Raw genomic sequence first — 22350 nt, 5'->3', positions numbered from 1 at the left:
ATCTCCTGATATCAATGTTTTTTCCATTGCACTGTAATGCCCTTACCCAGGGCAAAAAACTACTTCTCATAAGTGATGGAAAGAAAGCATCACTTATGGAGAAATTGGTCCAAAGAAATGTAAAAATATGATGTCCAAAGACTTTAAACTAAGAAATTCAAATGTACTGCACCAGAATTTTTTGTTAGTAATAAAACCTGTTCTGCTCTGGGTTTTAATCATGGGAATGGTATAAAACTTGACCCTTAAACATCCCTCCCTCCCCCCACACACACATGCATGCATAGAGGTGCATGTCATTCTGTTAAGCAGAGACAGACACACACAGACACACACAAGTGCGTATGCATATGCATTTCATTCTGTTAATCAGAGCCTTCCATGACGCCTAATTCAAAGAACTTGAAGTATGCTTAAATGCAATTCTCACCCATTTGTGCTGGCTTACCAGATTTGTGCTTCTTGTGTTTTGCTTTCTTTTTGATGATCAATATCTTATTCTGGATCTCAGGTTTGTAAGACTTGAATGCAAGAGAATGAAGACCTTCGCGCTTTCTTTGAAAGTTGTCAATCAAAACATCTTTTAATTTCTTTTTTTTCTTTTTCTTCTTCTTTGCCCTCATTTTAGTTAGTTTGAGTTTCTTGTGGCTCTGCAGTGACTGCTCTAGTAGAATATCCCTTACGACTTTGTGGCAGTTAATTTCTGGATGATCACTGTGACTTCCATTTACATGTATCTGGCAAGATTTCAGAGCATTTTCTTTTAATGGATTGGGTTCAGACTTTACTCTGGAAGCTTCACCATATCTTTCCTGATTTTCTATAAACCTTATTTCCCCTGGACTGAGAGGTTCTCCAAAGCCAGTAACTTCCCCTGGACTTTCTGGTTTCTCTAAATTTTCTTTACAACAATCCGTTTTTTTAATTTCGCAGGGCCTGCGAATTCTAATTTCACAGTTGGATTTCACTTCCATTTCAACAGAGATGTCATGATTATCCAAGTTCATTTTAGCAGGGCAGCAAGTTAGATCAAAATTAATTTCTTGCTCTTTCTTGAAGGCAGAGGGCAGGCCTTCTCTATTACACCTATGTTCTCCATTACTTGTACTAATATAGTCGGACTTCAATTTCTCCAGTTTAATCCGAGGTACTCTTTGTATTTTAATGGGTGGAACTGGAAATTCTGGGGCCTGAAAAGGTCTCTGCTTATAAATCCGTACATCTGCACCACAGAACTGTGGAAAATGTACATAAGCATTCTCCAAATAATCGTAACCAAGGATAACTTCCCTGCATTCATGAATAGGCTGCCCAAGTACAGCATCTTGAACTTCTTTTTGTGTTTCATACACAAAGTCACAAAGACCCTTAAGTAACCACACTTTTTGGTGGAAAGGTAGTTCGTGAAAAGGTTTGTCTTCCAATGGATTAACTTCTCCAAGAACTTTAAAAAACTGAGGACACAACCCAAGTTTTTCAGCACAGTTATCGGGATTTTCAGTCTGCCCTACAGCAGTGTACCACTGCTGCACTTTCTGTCTCAGTGCTGCTTCCCATGTCCTATAAGGCAAAGTAGGTCTTCGATGTAAGGTAGGTCTGCGATGAGGAGGACTTAATAGAGAAGTCATTATTTTAGATAGAAAAGCATTACACTGAGGCATCAGAAGACAACGTTCCAATTCGTAAAAGACTATTTCTGGCAAATTTAGAATTTGCTGGGCTAAACAAAGGAAATGCCCGATAGCTGGAATTTCCCACATGGTCTCCATACAAGTTGGAGCTGCTTGAGCTAGAAGTTTTCTCTCCCATTCTTCTATTTCCTTTTGATTAGCTTCTTCTGCTTCTTTTCTTTCCTGTTCCCGAAGCCTAAAGAAAATTTAACAAAATATACTATTATTGCTTAAAGTAGAGAATACCATAAAATACTAAATTTTAAGTAGTTCACATTTATCTTCAGTCAACAAGGCAAATGGCTGTTCCAGTTTTCATTATCAATACAAAGTGTCCTATTATATGTATCAGTATTTTTTTTTCAGCTAAAGAAATACACATTTAACTTGACCACGAGTTTTACTGATAGATTATCCTCTATGACAATACTGCCACTTAAAGTAAAATTCTTCAACTTATAATGTGCATTAACTTCAAATAAATGAAAAATATTTTAAAGCATGTTTAATACACAAAAACAGTTTGGTGCTTTCTAGAAGTAATGTGACATCATAAAAGAACTATAAAGATGTTTACATTCCTTCATCCCATAATTCCATTCCTAGAAAGTAAAACTAAGAAAATAATTCGATAGAAGCAAAAAGTTAGGTGTTTGTCAATATGAACTGAAGTTTTGTCATGTAACAAAAACAAAACTATAAAGAAGTTGTATTATACGACTGGAAAATAAACTGGCTATATTTTGTAGCCTTAAAAAATAAATTGTGAATATCATGTATAAACACAAAAATATCAGAACACAAATTAAAATTACAAGTATTATATATAAATACAAAAATATCAGAACACAGTACTTAACAAATAATAGCAATAATGAAATATGCATACACTGAACAAGGATATAATAGTATTTCAAAAATAAATTACTCCTAGGATGATGAGATTATGGGTGTTTTATCCCCTTAGCAATTTCTTTACTGACACTGCTACAAAATCTTCTTAGTTAAAAAATTTAAAAATTAAATGAAAAGATAAACATTAATCTTTGTGATCTTATATTAGGCAATGTGTTCTTAGATATGACACCAAAAGCAAAGGCAAAAAAAGAAAAAGTAAAAATCATCAAAATTAAAAGCTTTTGTTCAGTGAAAAGACAACCCATGGGAGAAAATTTCTGCAAATCATATATCTAATAAGTATTGTATCTAGAAAATATAAGGAACACATAACTCAATAATAAAAGGACAAAAAACTCAAAAAATAAGCAAAGACATTTCTTCAAAGATATACAAAATGAACAATAAACACATGAAGAGATTCTCAACATGGTTATCCATTAGAAAAGTGTAAATCAAAACCACAATAAGATACTAATTCATACCACTAAGATGACTATAATATCACAGATGGTAACAAGATTTGTTAAAAAGGTGGAGAAATTGGAAACTTCATACAATATAAAGGGTACAGCTGCTTTGGAAAGCAGTCTAGCAGTTCCTCAGAAGGTTAAAAAAACGTTACCATGTGATCCAACAATTCCACTCGTAGGTATATACCCCCATAAAATAAAAATTTATGTCCACACGAAAACCTGTACATGAATGTTTGTTCATAGCAGCATTATTCATAATAGTCAAAGAATGGAAGCACCCCGAATGTCTATCAGCTCCTGAATGAATAAATAAAATACAGCATATCCACATAAAGGAATATTATTAAGCAATAAAATAAAGTGCTGATAAATGCTTCAATATGAATTAACCTTGAAAACATGATACTAAGTGAAAGAAGCCATCCACAAAAGATGACATATTGTATAATTCCATCTATATGAAATATCCAGAAATCTATAGAGACAGAAAGTAGATTAGTGATTTCCTAGGATTGGGGAAGTTGGGAAAAATGGGTGTTACAGTTAATAATATTTATTTTGTGGTGATGGAATGTTCTAAAATTGACTGCGGTGATGACTGCACAACTCTATGAATATACTAGGAACAAATGAATTTTACACTTTAAATAAGTAAATAGTATGATGTATGAATTTTACTTCAAATAAGCTGTATAAAAAGAAATCAAAGCATGTAAAGTTTTCACAGAGAAATTAGAATAACAACAAAGGAGGGAAAATATAATAATTTATCTTATTCTTGACTTTTCAAGAGTTAGAATGCTTCCTCTAGATAGATGTATAAAAACGATGAAATGTGACTGACTCTTGGGCTCTAAATAAAAACTGATGTATAATGTCAGACATTGGCTATTTTTCTATGCTATCGTATTGTAATTTGTTAAAACAAACATACAGTAATTTGTATAAAATAGTAAAATACTACTTTAACAGACTAAGCTTACTTTTACATTTTTGGCTGAGAGGTCAAACTATAACCACCTTGCTATTACAGATACAACAGATTATTTGATCAAGTAGTCCCAGTTCACTAAAAAAAATTAATAAACTGTCATTTGTGATTGGCGTTTATATATATTAATCCCATTTGAACATCCAAATAATGTTAAATATTCTTAACATTCATTTTTTTTAATAAATGTGCTTACAGTTTTGAAAACTTTTAATATTCTGAATGAGGGTGGTGGTGAGCTGGCAGAATCTGGTTTCTCCAATACAAAACTGAGATGCTAAAAGCCCACACAATTAGTAGAAGGGTTTACTAGAAACAACAGTCCCTCCCCTGTTTCCAAATAGGAAACTGCAAGGAAAATTGTCTTTATAATAGGAGTGGTGAATGGAAAAAAAATAAAATAAAATCTCTCCTAAGATTTTATAATTATAAGCTGACTCTGATGTGGATTTACTGCCCATACTCACATTTCCAGGGTGCTCAAAAAAACATCACACTAAAAAATGCATTTAATGTGGTCTCATGTCAAAACTGTTGTCAGGTATTTGAATAGAAAAACAAATCAAATCTCTAAAGGAATAAACCTTATACCTAGATCTTCAGAAAATCTCACTGATATGGTGACGAGAAATGAGTTCATAGTCAAAGACCACAAAATATAAAGAGAAATAAGGTACTATAAGAGGCAAGAAAAAAATGTGACCCTTCAAAAAACTATGGATATAGAAATTACAGAACATGCAAAATATAATACGCAGTGAAAAGAAACTGAAAACATTAGTAAAGTGAAGATTATAAAAAATGACAGAGGAGTTCTGAAAAATAACTAAAGAGAACTTCTAGATATAAAAAATATATAAATTAAAAGAAAAAAAAATTACAGTTAACGCCTCAACAGCAATAATGAAAGCCAGAAGACAATGGAATATCTTTAATGAATTGAAAAATAGTTATATTAATGTAAATTTCCACTAAGAGCAAAAATATCTTTCAAAATGACAAAAATAAAGATATTTTCAGACAAACACAAACTCAGTATTTGTGATAAACAGAACCCAACCGGAAGGAAATTTTAAAGAATGTACTTCAGATGGAAGGACAGTGATCCTTGACTGAAGATCAGAGATAGGAAAAAAGTAGCAATAGGTTAATCTATATACACATGGCATGACATAACAATAAAAATGTTTTGTGGAGTTTAAAAAGAAAACAAGCTATAATTAAAATACATTACAATAGCAAATAAACTGGGTGAAAAATGCTTAAAGTTGAAAGTTAAAATTAATCATGATTAATTTTAGGCTTTGATGAGTTAAAAACTATGAATGTGAACATTTCTAGGGTAGCTACCAAAATAAGATTTTATAACATTCAAATTAGTAGAGATGGAAACATAAAAGGAAAAATAATATAATAATAAATTAGTGGAGGGATACAGCCAAAGCAGTATTTTGAGGGAAATTTATAGATTAAGAATATATATTTAGAAAAGTTGAAAATCAAATATATAAGTGCTTATTAAAAGAAAAAACAAAAAACAAAACTAGAAAACAGCAGATCAAACCCCCAAAGCTGAAAGAAGAAAATAAAGAGCAGAAATTGAAAGAATAGAAAACAAATATACAATAGAAAAATAAATTCAAAAGTTGGTTAAGAACATAAATAAAACTGATAGAACTTTGGCAATATCAATCAAAAAAACATACATGCAGATGACATCAGAAGCATGGCAGCATGGAGAATCTCCCCGATTTCTCCCCTTGAAATTACAAGCTGAAGACCTACAATTCAACAAATGACACCCAACCTGCAGACAAGCACATCTGAGAGATCTGCACATCAAAGCATCTGAAGGTGGGCCAATCCTATGAGACAGGAAGGTGGAAGCAGAGAGAGGATCAAAGACAGGTGCTGAAGAACACATCCTGAAACTCTCTGCAGAACATGGCAGAGGGGGAAATATGTGGCAGCTTTTTGGCTCCTTGAAGCCCTGAACAGTCCTGCCTGAATGATCAGCATTTTCATACAGTGGAGCCCAGTGATGAGGGCAGAGTTAAGACAGAGATTGAATGAGGAAAGGTGACAGCTGTGTCTTAGCAACTGCCACAGCCAAACAGAAAGTTGAGTCACAGAGCCTGGCTATCTTCCCCTACCATCCCAGAGTGCATCCTACTCATTCTCCACCATACGCTCCCAGAGTTAGCACCAAGCCCGAGAGGAATCTGTAGCAACCAGAACATAAACACACACTGCAGCCCATCCCAGGGACAGGGCAGAGATATAGAAGGCAGCTGAAGCTTGAGGGCCAGCAATACCAGAAAACAGAAACACACACCTCTAGCCTCTTCCAATGTTCTCCACCCCCACTCAGTCAGGCTGATTCGGAAGGAAGCAGCGGAGCATTGTATCTGACTGTTGGCATAGTACTGGGGCTTCAAGGCCTTTTCAGAGGCTCAGATCCCATCATCCTTGACATTCTACCCTGAAAATGAGGTGACCTGGTCACAGGGGACACACACACCTCCCTGGAGAATAAAGTGTGTTTTAAACCTCAAAGCAGAGATCCAGGAGGACTGGACAGTGCAGGAAGCTTGGGCCCCACCTACTGGAAATCAGAAGGAAACCTCTTCTTATCAACTTGCAAAAGAGATGTTTCTATATAATAAATTTTCTTCTAAAAAAAAAAAAGCAGAATAAATTCCCATTAATGCCCAGGTAGAGAAATAGTCCATCAGCCACCATGAAAAACCAAGGTGACAAAGCAGCTAAGAAAATGAAAAATTTCTAGAAAATAAGCTTAAAAATATAGAAATATGTGATTTAAATGTCAGAGAATTCAAGATTGCACTCCTGAAAAAACTCACTGAGATGCGAAAAAATTCAAAGAACTTAGAAACAAAATCAATGAACAACAGGAAGACTGAAACTCTAAAAAGAACAAAATAAAACTGCTGGAGATGAAGAAGGAATTAGCAAGCCTAGGAAACAGAGTTGATCAGATGAAGGAAAGAATTAGTGATCCTGAAGACAAGAACCTGGAAATGAGCAGATAGAAGAGAAAGACTTGAGACTAAAAAAAAAAAAAAAAATTGAAAGAACTCTACAACAGCAGTCCCCAATCTTTTTGGCACCAGGGACTAGTGCTCCTATGAGAATCTAATGCCTGATGATCTGAGGTGGAGCTGAGGCAGTAATGCTAGCACTAGGGAGCAGCTGTAAATACAGATGACACTTCACTTACCCGCCACTCACCTCTTGCTGTGCGGACCAGTATCAGTCTGCAGCCCAGGGGATGGGGTCCCCTGCTCTACAAGAACTGACACCATTAGAAAAAGCAATATAAGAATAATGGGTATATCGGAAGGAGGAAAGAGGATGAAAGGAACAGAGAGCTGATTCAAACAAATAATGACAAGAATTTCCCAAACCTATGGAAAGAACTGGATCCCTGAATCCAAGAAGCAAACAGAACACCTAATTATCTCAACTCAAACAGGTCTTCTCCAAGATATATTATAAATAAAATTGTCAAAAATTAATGACAAAGAAAGAATTCTCAAGGCAGCCAGGGAAAAGAAGACAATAACTTATAAAATAACATCCATTAGATTATCACTGAACTTTTCAGCACGAATTTTACAAGCTAGGAGGGAGTGGAACCAAATATTCAAACAATTGAAAGAGAGAAAATACCAGCCAAGAATAATACATCCAGCAAAGTTCTCCTTTAGATGTGAAGAAGAAATAAAGACCTTTCCAGACATACAAAAGCTGAGGGGATTTTCTACCAAAAGGCCTACATTACGGGAAATACTGAAGGGGGTCATTCTATTTGAAACAAAAAGACAAAAAAATATGTAACTATAAGTTATATGACTAACAGGCAGAAGGAAACAGGAAAGTTGAACTCTTAGTAAGAAAAGGGTAATGTAAGCTTAAATATTACATAATGGTTAAAGGTTTAAAAAAAAAAGCACTTTAAAAAGAGAAGACAACAGCTATTGCAACCTAGAAATGAATGTACAGCATAAATAGGGAAAATCTGACACAACAAAAACAGAAATGAGGAAGGAATAAAGATCTGAATCTGCAAAGGGGAATGGAGATAACATGCACACAGAAAAAAAAAGGACTACTGTATATATAACTTTCCTTTACATAAACTAATGGTAACCACACACAGAAATTCCAGAACTGAGCCGCAGAACATAAAACAAGACAGAACAGAGGGAAAAACCACACAACATGACCAAATCAAAATAACAGACAGAAACACAAGGACAAAGACACAATGGAGACACTGAGCTACCTAAAAACAAAAGATAAAATGGCTATAGGAAAACCTGATACTTCAATAATCACCCTAAATGTAAATGGATCAACTCACCACTTAAAAGTGACAGAATAGCAGAATGAATCAAAAAAAAAACAAAATATGGCCAAGTAACGACAGAAACATGGTGGAATGGGAGATGTTCTTAGATCTCTCTCCTTGAAACAACAATAAGCTGCACATCTAAAACTCAACAAAAAACACCCAACCTGCTGTCTGAGTGTGGAATCTGCATATAAGAGCTACCACATGTCAGAACCCTGGGAGTTGGGCGGTATAGACTGGGTGACAAAGAAGCTGCCTCTTGCAGCCAGAGCTCCCTGTAGGAGGAAGGGGAGGGGAGAAGGTGCAGAGGGTTCCCTCAACAGTCCTGCCTGAGAGAGCTGTGAGCTCCATGCAGTGGCAGTGCCCAGGGATCACAGCAGAAAACAGAAGTGGGGACGACAGAGAAACAACAGTCGATTATTAACTGTTTGCAAAATGCAAGGTTGAGCTGCGGCCCCCATCCTCCAAACCAGAGGGCCCCTCTTCCCATATCCTCCAAGACCAAACACCACAGAGCCCCAGGGAAATCTGAACAAACGCTACCAAAACTATTGCCACCACTGAAAGGGACTGAGACCTAGGGTAGCGAGATTGAATATTTACAGGAAAAAAAGGCATTATTAAGACTTTATATAAAGCAAGAATCCAAAAGGCTTAGACGCCATCTACTGGAAAACGAAAGAAAAACGCCTTTTTTGCAACAGGCTAAAGAGAGACCTTTATATAATAAATCTTCTTTCTGGGAAAAGAAATGCATAATACACTTCCATTAATGCCCAGGCGGAGAAATAGTCCATTAAACACCATGAATAACAAAAGTGACAAAGCAGCTCAGAAAGAAAGAGAAAAACCTCCAGAAAATAAGCTTAAAGACATGGAAATATGCGACTTAAGTGACACAGAATTCAGGATGGTACTCATTATCAACAATTCCAGGAACTGAAAAAACAACAAGATCAGCAGAATCAGTTTTTTAGCAAGGAGACAGAAATTCCCAGAAAGAACCAAATAGAACTTTCTAGAGATTAAGAACACACTGAAAGAGAAGAAAAACAAAATCGCAAGCTTGGAAAACAGTCGACCAAATGGAGGAAAAGATCACTGATAATGAAGACAGAAATCTAGAAATAAAGAAGGAAGAAGAGAGAAACCGCAGAATGAAAATTAATGAAAGAAAAATACAAGAACTAGCTGATATCATCAGGAAAGGAAACATAAGAACAACAGGCATTCTCAAAGGGGAGAAAAAGGAGCAAGGATTAGAAAACATTTTCAGACAAATAGTTGACAAGAATTTCCCAAATCTAAGGAATTAACTGGAGCTTGGAATTCAAGAAGTCAACAGAAAATCCAACTATCACAACCCAAAAAGGCCTTTTCCAAGACACATTGTATTAAAATTATCAAAAATAAATGACAAAGAATTCTCAAGGCAACCAGGGAAAAGAAGGAAATAAAGGAAAATCCATTAGATTATTGTCGGACTTCTCAGCACAAACATTACAAGTCAGAAAGGATTGGACTCAAATATTCAAACTACTAAATGGAAGCAACTAACAGCCAAGAATAATGTAGCCAGCAAAGGTCTCCTTTAGATACTAAAGAGAAATAAAGACCTTTCCAGACATAAAAAAAAATGAGGGAATTTCTCCACTATGAGGCCTGCATTACAGGAAATACTGAAAGGGGTCAGCTCACCAAAAGCAAAATGACAAAAAAAATAAATAAATAAAAAACAAAAAACAAAAAACATAACTATGAGTAAGGCAATTAGCCGGCAGATAGAAGCAGAGGAGTGCAACTCTTATTAAGAAAAGGGCATTATAAGCTTAAAAAAGAGATTTTCTATTGCAAGATAGTAAGATCGTTCAGTACACTAAGGACAAATTGAGACAACAATAACAGAAAAGGGGAGGATTCATAGATCCAAATTTGCAAAGGGGAATGGAGATAAGGCACACACAGAAGAAAATGGAACACACACACACACACACACACACACACACACACACACACACACTCTAGCCTCTACATATTCGTAATGGTAACCACATGTCAAAGATTCAGAACTGAAATATATAATGTAAAACAAGAAGGACCAGATGGAAACCCCATAAAACCCAATAAAAAACAAACAAACAAACAAACAAACCCCAAAACAGACAAGCAAAGACAAGGAAGCAATGGAAACACCAAGCTACCAGAAAGCAAAAGATAAGATGGCTATAGGAAGCCTCATATTTCAATAATCACCCTAAATGTAATGGATTGAACTCACCAATAAAAAGGCACAGAGTTGCAGATTGGATCAAAAAACAAAACTGAACCAGATGCTGTCTCCAGAAGATACGTCTTAGTTCCAAAGAAAAATATAGACTCAAAGTGAAAGGGTAGAAAATAACATTTCAAGCAAATGGCATTCAGAGAAAAGCAGGAGTAGTGATACTAATATCAGACGACATTGACTTCGAAATAAAAAAGGGAAAGAAAGATACTGAGGGACACTTCATAGTGAAAAAGGGAATCACGCACCAAGAAGACATAACACTTATTAATATCTATGCTCCCAATCATGGAGCCCCAAAATATGTAAAGCAATTACTAACAGAACTAAAGGGAGAAACACACCAAAACACTATTGTAGTAGAAGACCTAAATACCCCACTGCCAGATATGGACAGATCATCTGAACGGAAAATCAATAAGGAAATAACATCCCTAAATGACACATTAGACTAACTGGACATAATTGACATTTACAGAGCTTTTCATCTCAAAATAGCTGCTTATACATTCTTCTCTAGTGCACATGGAACATCCTCAAGGACCGACCACATACTGGGACACAGAGATAGCCTCAGCAATTATAAGAGGGTTGAAATCATACCAACTATATTCTCTGATCATAATGCTTTGAAGCTGGAGATGAACTGCAGAAAGACATCAAGAAGAAACACAAATACATGGAGATTAAACATGCTACTGAAGAATGACTGGGTCAGAGAAAAAATAAAAAGAGAGATCAAGAGATACACAGAAATTAATGATAATGGTAGTACAACATATAAAAACTTTTGGAAACGGCAAAAGTGGTCACAAGAGGAAAGTTCATATTATTACAGGTCAATCTCTAAAAACAAGAATGAGCCCAAATAAACAACCTAATGCTTCATTTTAAAAAACTCGAAAAGGAACAACAAATGAAACCTAAAGTCAGTAGAAGGAAAGAAATAATCAAAATTAGAGCAGGAAGAAATGAAATTGAAAACAAAAGAACAATAGGAAAAATAAATGCAACACAGAGCTGGTTCTTTGAGAAGGTTAATAAAATTGACAAACCCCTGGCTAGACTCACTAAAGAAAAAAGAGAAAGGACACTAATAAACAAAATCAGGGATGAAAGAGGGGAAATTACGACTGGCATCGCAGAAATACAAAGGATCATGAAAGAATACTATGAAAAAGTATATAACACCAAATTTAATAACTAAGAAGAAATGGACAAGGTCTTAGAAAGATATAACCTTCCTAGACTGAATTAAGAACTGGAAAATCTAAATAGAATGATCAACAGTATGGAAATTGAAACAATCATTAAAAACCTCCCAAAAAGTAAAAGTCCAGGACTAGACGGCTTTGCCAGTGAATTCTACCAAACACTCAAAGAAGATTTAATACCTATTCTCATCAAACTCTTCCAAAAAATTAAAGAGGAGGCAATACTTCCTAACTCATTTGATGAGGTCAACATTACCCTGATACCAAAACCTGGTAAAGATAATACAAAAAAAGAAAACTACAGACCAAACTCTCATGAACACAGATGCAAAAATCCTAAATGAGATACTAGGAAATCGAATACAACAATACATTAAAAAGATTATACACCATGATCAAGTGGGCTTCATCCCAGGGGCAATGGATGGTTTAACATATGCAAACTGACTAATGTGATACACCGCATATACAAAATAAAGAATAAAAATCATATGATCATACCACTAGATGCAGAAAAGGCATCTGACAAGATACAGCATCCATTTTTGATTAAAATATTTAATAAAATGGGTATAGAAGGAAAGTATCTCAACATAATAAAGGCCATATACAATGAACCCGCAGCTAACATTATATGTAATAGTGAAAAACTAAAAACCTTCCCTCTAAGATCAGGAATGAGACAAGGCTGTCCACTATCACCACTCTTATTCACTACAGTATTGGAAGTCTTAGCTAGAGCAATCAGGCAAGAGAAAAAAATAAAAGACATCCAAATTGAGAATAAAGAGGTCAAATTGTCACTTTTTGCAAGTGACATGATTCTCTATATAGAATACTCTAAACTATTAGAATAATAAACAAATACATTAAAGTTTCAGGATACAAAATCAATGTACAAAAATCCATAGCGTTCCTATACTCTAATTATGAATTTTCAGAAAAAGAAATGAAAAAAACAATTCCTTTTTCAATTGTAACAACAAAAAAAAAATAAAATACTTAAGAATAAAACTAATGAAACGTGAAGGACCTATAAACTGAAAACTATAAGACATTATTGAAAGAAACTGAAGATGACACAAAAAATGGAAAGGTATTCTGTATTCATAGACTAGAAGAATCAACACAGTTAAAATGACCTTATTAATAAAAACATTATGCAGATTTAATGCAATTCCCATCATAATCCCAATGGCATTCTTTAAAGAAATAAGACAAAAAATCATTAGATTTGTATGGAAGCACAAAAGACTCCATATAGTTAAAGAAATCCTGAGAAAAAAGAATAAGGCCAGAGGTATCACTCTGCCTGACTTCAAAATACACTACAAAGCAATAATCAAAACAACATGGCATTGGCAGAAAAACAGGCACACCAGACTCATGTAACAGAACTGAAGAGTTCAAAAATAAACCCCCGTATATATGGTGAAATAATTTTTGACAAAGGAGCCAAAAACATACATGGAAGAAAGGAAAGCCTGTTCAATAAATGGTGCTGGGAAAATTGGAAAGCCACATGCAAAAAAATAAAACTAGACTGCTACCTATCACCATACATCAAAATTAACTCAAAATGTATCAAAAACCTGAACATAAGACCTTAAACAATAAATTGCATAGAAGAAAACATAGGTACTAAACTCATGGATCTTGGATTAGAGAGGATTTCATGAATTTGACCTCAAAGGCAAAGGAAATAAAAGCAAAAATAAATGAATGAAACGGTATCAAACTAAAAAGCTTCTGCAAGCAAAAGAAACCACCAACACAAAGAGGAAACCAATCTAATGGGAGAATATATTTGCAAACAATGTCTCCAATAATGGTCAAACATCCAAAATATGCAAAGAACTCATACAATTCAACAGTAAAAAAAACAAACAATCCAATTAAAATATGAGCAGAGGACCTGAAAAGACACTTCTCCCAAGAAGACATAAAAATGACCAACAAACTTATAAAAAGATGTTCAACATCATTAGCTGTTAGAGAAATGCAAATCAAAATCACAATGAGATACTTAGCTGCCAACAAAAATCTTGTCTGGTTAGTTAAAGCAAAAAAGGAGTTTATTTAAACATTAGTAGAGAGTTTACATAAACTCCATCAAGGATGAGAGGGCCAAATTTAGCAGATTTATGAAGATGCGAATTCCAACCATACTTTGGGAGCCTCTCCAGGAAAAATTAGATTGCTACCACTACTCGGCACCTCTGATACCAGGAACCTAGAAAGACCAGAAACTCCCACTACCACTTGTGCAAAACATAAACTCCCCTGCCCAACACTGCCACCTCATGTTGTTCCCATGCAATTTCGAGTGTGCAGTATATGACTGGCCAAATGCCTCCACTTTAATAAGTGGGTATACGAAAATAAATTTTTTGGCATCTACTTTGGGAAGTCAGACTTGTAATATGGGAAATTATCAAAATGTAGGGAAAGTGTTCAAAAATGCTGGGTGATCACAAGTGATGAATGTCTACTTCTTTAAGTTACTGTTATTTAATGTTATAGAGAATTTGAAAATAAATCGCTTCATCATTAAGTCAAAGTTTTATTTCACAAAAATGTAGAAAACATTTTTAACTCCAGTAATTTCCAAATCAATAAAATGCTGGTAAGTTTATACAACTGTATGAAACAATATAAAAAAAGACTATTTCTGGTAATACAAACAGTACTCAAAAATAATAGGGAACAGATCCAATACTTTTAATACGGCTAAAGTAGACTTCAATGATCAGAACTGCTACCTAATAATGTCATATTCCAGATTAACAGAAATTTACTTGAGAAAGCTAACTTTCAATTTTAACCAATTTTATTTTTTAAAAAAAACTATAAAATGTATTATATATTTCCCTGCTTATTAAAACAGGTATATAAAGTATAATTTTATCTTTCCTTAATTGCTCAAGGTCACCATTATAAACAGAATGCAATAGTCATGAGTAGTGAAAACTATTTCAGCAACTATAAATTAACCAGCCCTTTCATTCTGTTTTCGTAGAACTTTGACTTGTAATGTTGCTGTCTCCTAAATCAACAGTGCCTCCGTATGCCAGCTGGTCTCAAGATTGCCTGCTGTCCCATTAACATTGACCTGAAGATGGCCAGGCTACCAAGCCATACTCAATATTTATTCCTCCTTGTTCAACACACATCATCCACCATTTTCTTTACACTGGTTTCCAACGCTGTCCAAATAAATAAAGATAGTAACAGAGAAATGCTGGATTTGGGATTTTTGCCATATCATATAAGAAACCATTATTTTTATGGCATATACTACTATAAAACAAAGGGAAACTACTGTATAAAAAATAAAATACAGAATGGAGACTGCCTTCTTTTAACTGGAACAGATCACAAATCAGAGACCTAACTGCTGGACTTAAAGGCATTTAAAAAAAATAATTTAAATCTGCCCAAGTGATCAGCTAAAAATGATCGAATGTCCATCACATAACCAAAGTTACTACCATATGAAAATATGCATTAGAATTTCTGATATAAAAGTTGTTTTAACCTACTTAGGACAGAAACTTTTCTTCTTACCTCTTATGCCAAAGGTTTTAATTAAAAAAAAAAAAGATATGCTCAAAGTTAAAACACAGCTGTAGTAATCGTATGATTTTTGCATCCTTCCGTCTTCCAATATGACCTTTCCATATGATTTAGAAGTTCCTTTATAAATCTAATTTTATACTATCGATTATATCTGCTAGCCTCTTTCTTTTCATATTTTATATTAGTTTCACACATACAGTACAATGGTTAGACATTTATATAATTTATGAAGTGATTCCCTCAATTACTCTAGCACCCACCTGGCACTACACACAGCCATTACAATAATATTGACTATATATATTCCCTATGCTGTATCTATATCCCCATGACTGTTTTGTAACTATTAATTTGTACTTCATTCCTTCACCTTTTTCACCCAGCCTCCCACTCCCATTCCTTCTGGCAATCACCAGTTTGTTCTCTGTATCTGTGAGTCTGTTTTTATTTGTTCATTTCTTTTGTTCCTTAGATTCTGCATATAAGTAAAATCATATGGTATTTATCTTTCTCTGTCCAACTTATTTCACTCAGCATAACACCCTTTAGGTCCACCCATGTTGTTGCAAATGGTAAGATTTCTTTTTTTTTTTAATGGCTGAGGCCACTAACTCTTGAGAGGGTATTAGAGTGCTAGAATTGATAGACTGCTAGAATTTCAGGTATCACAATAGATGGTAGGGTAATTGTACAGAGGGAGAGAGGCTTTGTTTAGCAGTCCCATGTAGCAAACCACATGTTGTTGCCTAAATGTCACATTTTCCTTCTAAGGACTCAAAAGAAATCTTAGAATAGGCTCAAAAGACATTTAAAAAACTGTGCTTGTTGCACTAGCTATGTGACACATTACAAATTTTAATACTTCTTATATTTTCAATTATAGAAGAAAAGCATTCTTATTTCAGAAAATTTCGAAAACACAGGTTAAAAATAAAGTACCACCATTCTTGATACATTTTACATGTGTTTTTATGTGAACTCTAAATTTGGATCCACATAAAGTTAACATCTCTTAGTACTGAAGGGAGGAAAAGAAGGCCACTACAGCTAGGATAACAAAAATGAGGAAAAGGTAGATAATGAGGTTCGAGAGATTAGGCGAGGCCAAAGAGTAAAAGCAGGTTCTTATAAATTAAACTCAGAAAGTTTTTATGTTTGCAGTTGACTCATGAACAATATAGGTTTCAACTGCATGGATCCACTTATATGCAAAACTTTTTTCAATAAATATATTTAAAAAACTTTTGGAGATTTTTTATTACTGGGAAGCAATCGTATCTATTACACTAGGCTACCATAAAGCAATCATATTTGCTGTTTCTTCATATCCATGCATGAATCATTATATCTGTAAATTAATGTGAATTTTTTTCACATTACCCTTTCATTTTTGGTGTCTAGTGTTAGTAATATCTACAGTGTTTTGTATTCTATAAGACAATATTGATGTAGGTACTGACAGATGATTCATCTTGTAAACAGACAATATAACAGTATCAATATAGTACGGTCCTGTAGATGTATTTTCTCTTCCTTATGATTTTCTTTTCTCTAGCTTACTTTATTGTAAGAATATATTATATAATGCATATAACATACAAAATATGTGATAGCTAACTGTTTATGTTATTTATTGGTCAATGGTAGGCTTTTAGTAGTTAAGTTTTGGGGGAGTCAAAGTTATTTATGGATTTCTGACTGTATGGGGGGGTTGGTGCCCCAATCCCTGTTGTCCAAGGGTCAACTGTACTTGCTTTGTTTTGGGGAGATGGTAAGTAATGGGATAGGTAAGTGGCATGATCAAATGTGCATTTGGAAAAGTTCATTCTAGTCTTAATGCAGAAAAGAGACTGGAATGAGGCAAGCATGGGCACTTAAACCAATTAAGATAACAACAGTCTAAGTGAGAGATGAAGGAACTGGGTGGAGGCAGAGAAGATAAAAGTGAAGTGGGCAGATTCAGGAGAGATTTAGGAAATAAAACCATCATGATTTGGAGATGGATTTGATTTACATGTAAAGGAAAGGAAGGTGTCATGGATGAATCCCAGGTTCCTAACTTGCATAATCCAATACACAATGGTGCTACTCACCAAGACAGGGAACATTATAGTAAGACCAAATTTTAAGAGGAAAGATCGTGCTTTCATAGTTAATTTTAGATGTTATCAATTTGAAGATCTCTATATTGAATATCTTTTACCTCCAGACCTACTCTATCCTTCACTGTATAAACTGTATTAATAAGGAGCCTTACCCACTAGCTTCTCTTGGGTTCAGGCAAGAGAGCCCTGGAAGATGACTGGAGTAGAGTTAAGTATTTATTCCACTGGCTCCCTCTCTGTAAGGCTGCCTTGGGCTGTGTCCTTCAAAAGAAGATATCATCCAATACAATCTCTTCTTTGTATCTCTCTCCTATAACTCTCTCCTTGCTCACCCCAGTTAACAGCCTAATCTCTTAATGTTCTGCTGTATCTCAACCCCTTTGAAATAAACCCTCTTTGAATTATCCTGATTTGACTGTGCCACACTGATAACACATACAAAGAACATGTTAAGTAGGCAAGATACATGCCTCTACGAGTCTTTTGCATATAAGTGGTATGGGCATGGATGAAATTACCTATGAAGAAACTGTAATGTGAGAAAAGGAGAAGCTCTTAGACAAAATTTGAGATGTGGCAACTAAGAATCAGATGGAATTGAAGTATTTGACAATGATGACATTTAAGACTGAGAAAGAGTGACGAGTTAAAAATGTTTGAAAATTGGGGGTGGCTCCATAGTGTACTGGTTAGCACGTGTGCTTTACACGCAGAAGGTCCTGGGTCCAGGCCCAAGTGGAGCCACGGACCACGCTCTGGGTGTGCCAGGCCCCGGGTGCGTGCCATGAGCATGTGGCAGGAGACGCCCCTCCTTCAGAGATCCAGTTCTTAAGGGGAGATGGCAATATCTGTAGGTCAAGGGCAGAAGTGGTGTGTATGTCGGGGGGGTTAAAGAGGGAGAAAAATAAAATAAAATAAAATGTTTGAAAATTCATGTGTATTTAGGAAGAAGAGCAGGTATACTAAGTTTACTCTTTAAGGGTACATAATAAGCCATTTTATTGGTATAATTAAATACTTTATACAGAACCAATATGATGGCAACTACTTTATCAATATAACCTCCTCACGACAATTTTAAGAAGATCACATTATTGTGGTAACATTTCTTAAGAATTTGCTATGACCATGATTAAAAGCAAATTGCATGCACATATGCATGCACACATACACACAATTCTTTATCTCCTACTCCATCCTTAAGGAAGACACATAAAAGAATGTTTATTGTAGCATTCTAGAAGAAAACACTAGAAATAATCCAAAATGTCCACCTCACCAGTTAAATGGATAAACTGTAACGCAGTCAGATAATGTACTATTATATAATAGCACTTGAAATAAGCTAGAATGAAAGAGCAGATAAATTTCACATATATAATGTTGAGCGAAACAGAAAGTCGCCATTTACATAAAGGTTATAATATGTAAAACAATGCTATATATTATCTACATATATACATATGTAGTCAAAAAATAAAAAATGCATCAAAATGACCTCTTTTCGTGATTATCATGGCGTAACTGGACCAAACTTACCTTCCCATTGCAAACAATTACAAACTGAGCAAAATATATGAAACAAATTTTTTTTAGACACTTAATATGAAACAGTATAGAACTATGGTCCCCAAGAAGTGAAACAAATGAGGTGATCCCTACAATCACCTGGCTTTTTGACTACAGGCAATGTCTACACTACAAGTGTAGGGAAGGAGAACCCAAACAGTCCAGTGGAGTTCAGGATAAGGAAATCAGTACTGGGGCAGGATGAGGCACTTAGAAGTTATAATTCCAAAAAAAAGGAAGCTATGCAGAAAAGAGCATCAGAAATCTACCTAAGGGTCCCCTTGAGACTTTGCTAAATACTCTGAGCCTGTGACTGCAGAGAAAAACTTGACAAAATTTGGCAAGAATGACCAAGAAATTATAAACTCAGAGAGCTTACACACAATGGAGAGACTAGCTGGAGTGGATAGTCCTCAGTCATCACTTGGGACATTCAATGGGAACCTTAGAGAGGTGATGGCTTAGTAGTAGTGTTGAACTGGAATAAAGGCTAGTCTAGGCCCACCCTAGAACAGCTTAAATCCTGGACTTGAAAGGATCACCAAACTGATCTATAGGGAACTTAGCTCCCTGCAAGAACAAAGCCCAATCCTTTTATTTCACAAAGTAACATTCACAATGTCCAATTTCCAATTAAAAAAAAAAAAAAAAAGTACTGAACATGCCAAAAAGCTGAACTTATAACCAGGAGAAAAATCAGTCAACAGAAAAACCTAGAAAATATTAGGAGCTAGCAGATAAAAGACATTAAAATGTGAACATAATGATGAAAAGTTATATTAAAAAAAGAACTAAATGTAACTTCTAGAGTCGAAAGAATATAATATCTGAAATAAAAAGTTCCCTGGATTAGACACTATAGAAGAAAAGATTAGCAAACTTGAAAATTTACCACAGAGAGGAAGATTGAAAGCCTATAGTACAGATCAGAGAAGCAAAATGAATACAAAACAGGATAATCAACACACACATATATAAACTCAATCCTACCAAAGCCACATTACAATCAAATCTCTGAAAACCAGTAATAAAGATAAAACTTTAAAAGCAGTCAGAGAAATAAGATACATTATGTATAGAAGAACAAAGATAAAGAGAACAGCAGATTTTCCTTCAAAAACTATGTATGGTAAAATATTTCATGCTTAAAGTGTTGATAGGAAAAAAAAAAAACACAAAACGAATGAACAAAAACCTATCAACCTAGATTTATTCTCCTTCAAAACATAAAGTGAAATTTTTTTCAAACCAAAAAAATCAAACTTCCGAATTCATCACTGGCAGACCTACATTAGGAAAATGCTAAAAGAAATTCTTTAGGCAGAAGAAAAATGACACCAGACAGAATCATGAATTTAATACAAAAGAAGGCAGAAAATGTTGGGAAGGGTAAATGTATAGTTAAATATACTTTTCCCCTTATTCTGAAATTTCTTCAAAAGATAACTAATATACACACAGTAACAGTGTATTGAGGTTTGTAACACATGTAGAAGTAAAATGTATGACAATAACAGCACAACAAATGGCAAGAGGTAAATAGAAGTATATTGTAAAGTGGTATACTATTTGAAGTTATTTATGATGTTAATTTAGCCACTAAAAAAATTTCGAACAACAATGTATAGCTATCGCTTCTCAGGCTTTTGGCTAGATCAAGTGAAACAATGATGTATAGCTAATAAGCCAACAATGAAGATAAAATACAATATTAAAAATACTATCAGGGATAAAAAGGAATACTCATAATAAGAAGTCAATCCATCAAAAAAACCTAAGCATCATAAATATATATGCATCCAATACCAGAGTTTCAAACTACATGAAGCAATCAATATCTTTCAAACTCAGAGTAGAAATAGACAATAATATTTTGATTTTCACTATACTAAAGTCAATTGTATTTCTATATATTAGCAACAAAAAACTATAAATTGAATTTAAAAAGTAATTTACAATTACATCAAAAATATGAAATATGTAGAAATAAAGTTAATCAATATGTGGAAAATGTGTACACTAAAAACTATAAAACACTGCTAAGAGAAATTAAACAATTATCTCAAAATTGACTGATAACTTCCATGCAATCTCAAAATTCTCTTACTCTTTTTTTACAGGTATGATTCTGAAGTCACATAGAAATACAAAGATCCTAGTAAAGCCTAACAATTTTGAAAACAAAACAAAATGCAAAATTGGAAGATTCATATTACCAAATTTCAAGGCTTACTATAAAGCTATACTAATCAAGTCAATATAGTATTAGCCTAAGGATTGACCAATAGATAAATGGAACAGAATACAAAGTCCAGAAAGACTCACAAATATATGTGCAACTGATTTTCAACAAATATGCAAAAGTAATACATTGATGAAAAAATAGTTTTTTTCAACAAATAATACTGGAACTGGCTATCCATATAGAAGAAAAAAACTTTACTCTTACCTCAAACCACACACAAAAATGAATTTAAAATGGATTATAGACTTAACCATAGAAAATAAAACTTAGAAATTTCTGAGGGGAGAAAAATCTTTAAAATCTTGGGTGACCTAAGATTTCTTCAGTCACAAAAAGCACAAAACATTTTTTTAATTGAAATTGAAGTTAATATTTTCTTTTCCTCAAAAAACACTAAAAATGAAAAGATAGGCCACAGACTGGGAAAAAAATATTTGCAATGCATTTGTATCTGACAAAGAACTTATATCTAGAGTATGTAACAGAATTGTTAAAATTCAATAATAAAATGCATGGAAATGATAAAGTCAGGATAGTGGTTTCTTCTAGGGACAGAGAAAAAGAATACAGAAAATCTTGAATATATCTATGTTTAATTTCTTAAAAACTGTTGAGTAGTGGGTACATGGCCCTTTATTATAATTTTATTTATTCTTTGCTCCATGCTTAAAATACGTATAATTAACAAAGAAGTAAACACTGTATCCAAAGAGAGAGCTTAATTCATACTACTCCATTAAGTTATCATAGTCACTAAGACATGTAATAAAGAATTTCTCCTCATATCTTAGTCATCTATGGACACACATAAATATATGTAAAATTGGAGAAAAGAAAAAGATTCAGTCATATTTCTAGTTTCCTATTAATGTTTAAATGTTTCCCTTATCACTTTCAACAATTTATCAAAAATTAAAGTTCACTGATCTCTTCCCACACCAT

General features: G+C 34.1%; 1 protein-coding gene across 3 annotated transcripts in view; it reads right to left on the bottom strand.

The window, feature by feature from the left end:
• Positions 1 to 22350, bottom strand: part of KIAA2026 (KIAA2026 ortholog) — a 69528-nt gene that overhangs the window by 40414 nt on the left and 6764 nt on the right. For all 3 annotated transcript variants that reach the window (XM_011367725.2, XM_011367723.2, XM_011367724.2), the window contains exon 3: positions 449 to 1866. In XM_011367725.2, the coding sequence (XP_011366027.1) occupies positions 449 to 1866 (1418 nt within the window). The remainder of the gene's footprint in view (positions 1 to 448; positions 1867 to 22350) is intronic.

Source organism: Pteropus vampyrus, unplaced genomic scaffold (genome assembly GCF_000151845.1).
Source record: "Pteropus vampyrus isolate Shadow unplaced genomic scaffold, Pvam_2.0 Scaffold136, whole genome shotgun sequence".
NCBI classification, from domain to species: domain Eukaryota; kingdom Metazoa; phylum Chordata; class Mammalia; order Chiroptera; family Pteropodidae; genus Pteropus; species Pteropus vampyrus.
Note: the sequence above shows the minus strand (reverse complement) of the source record. Positions and strands in the feature narration are given on the sequence as shown.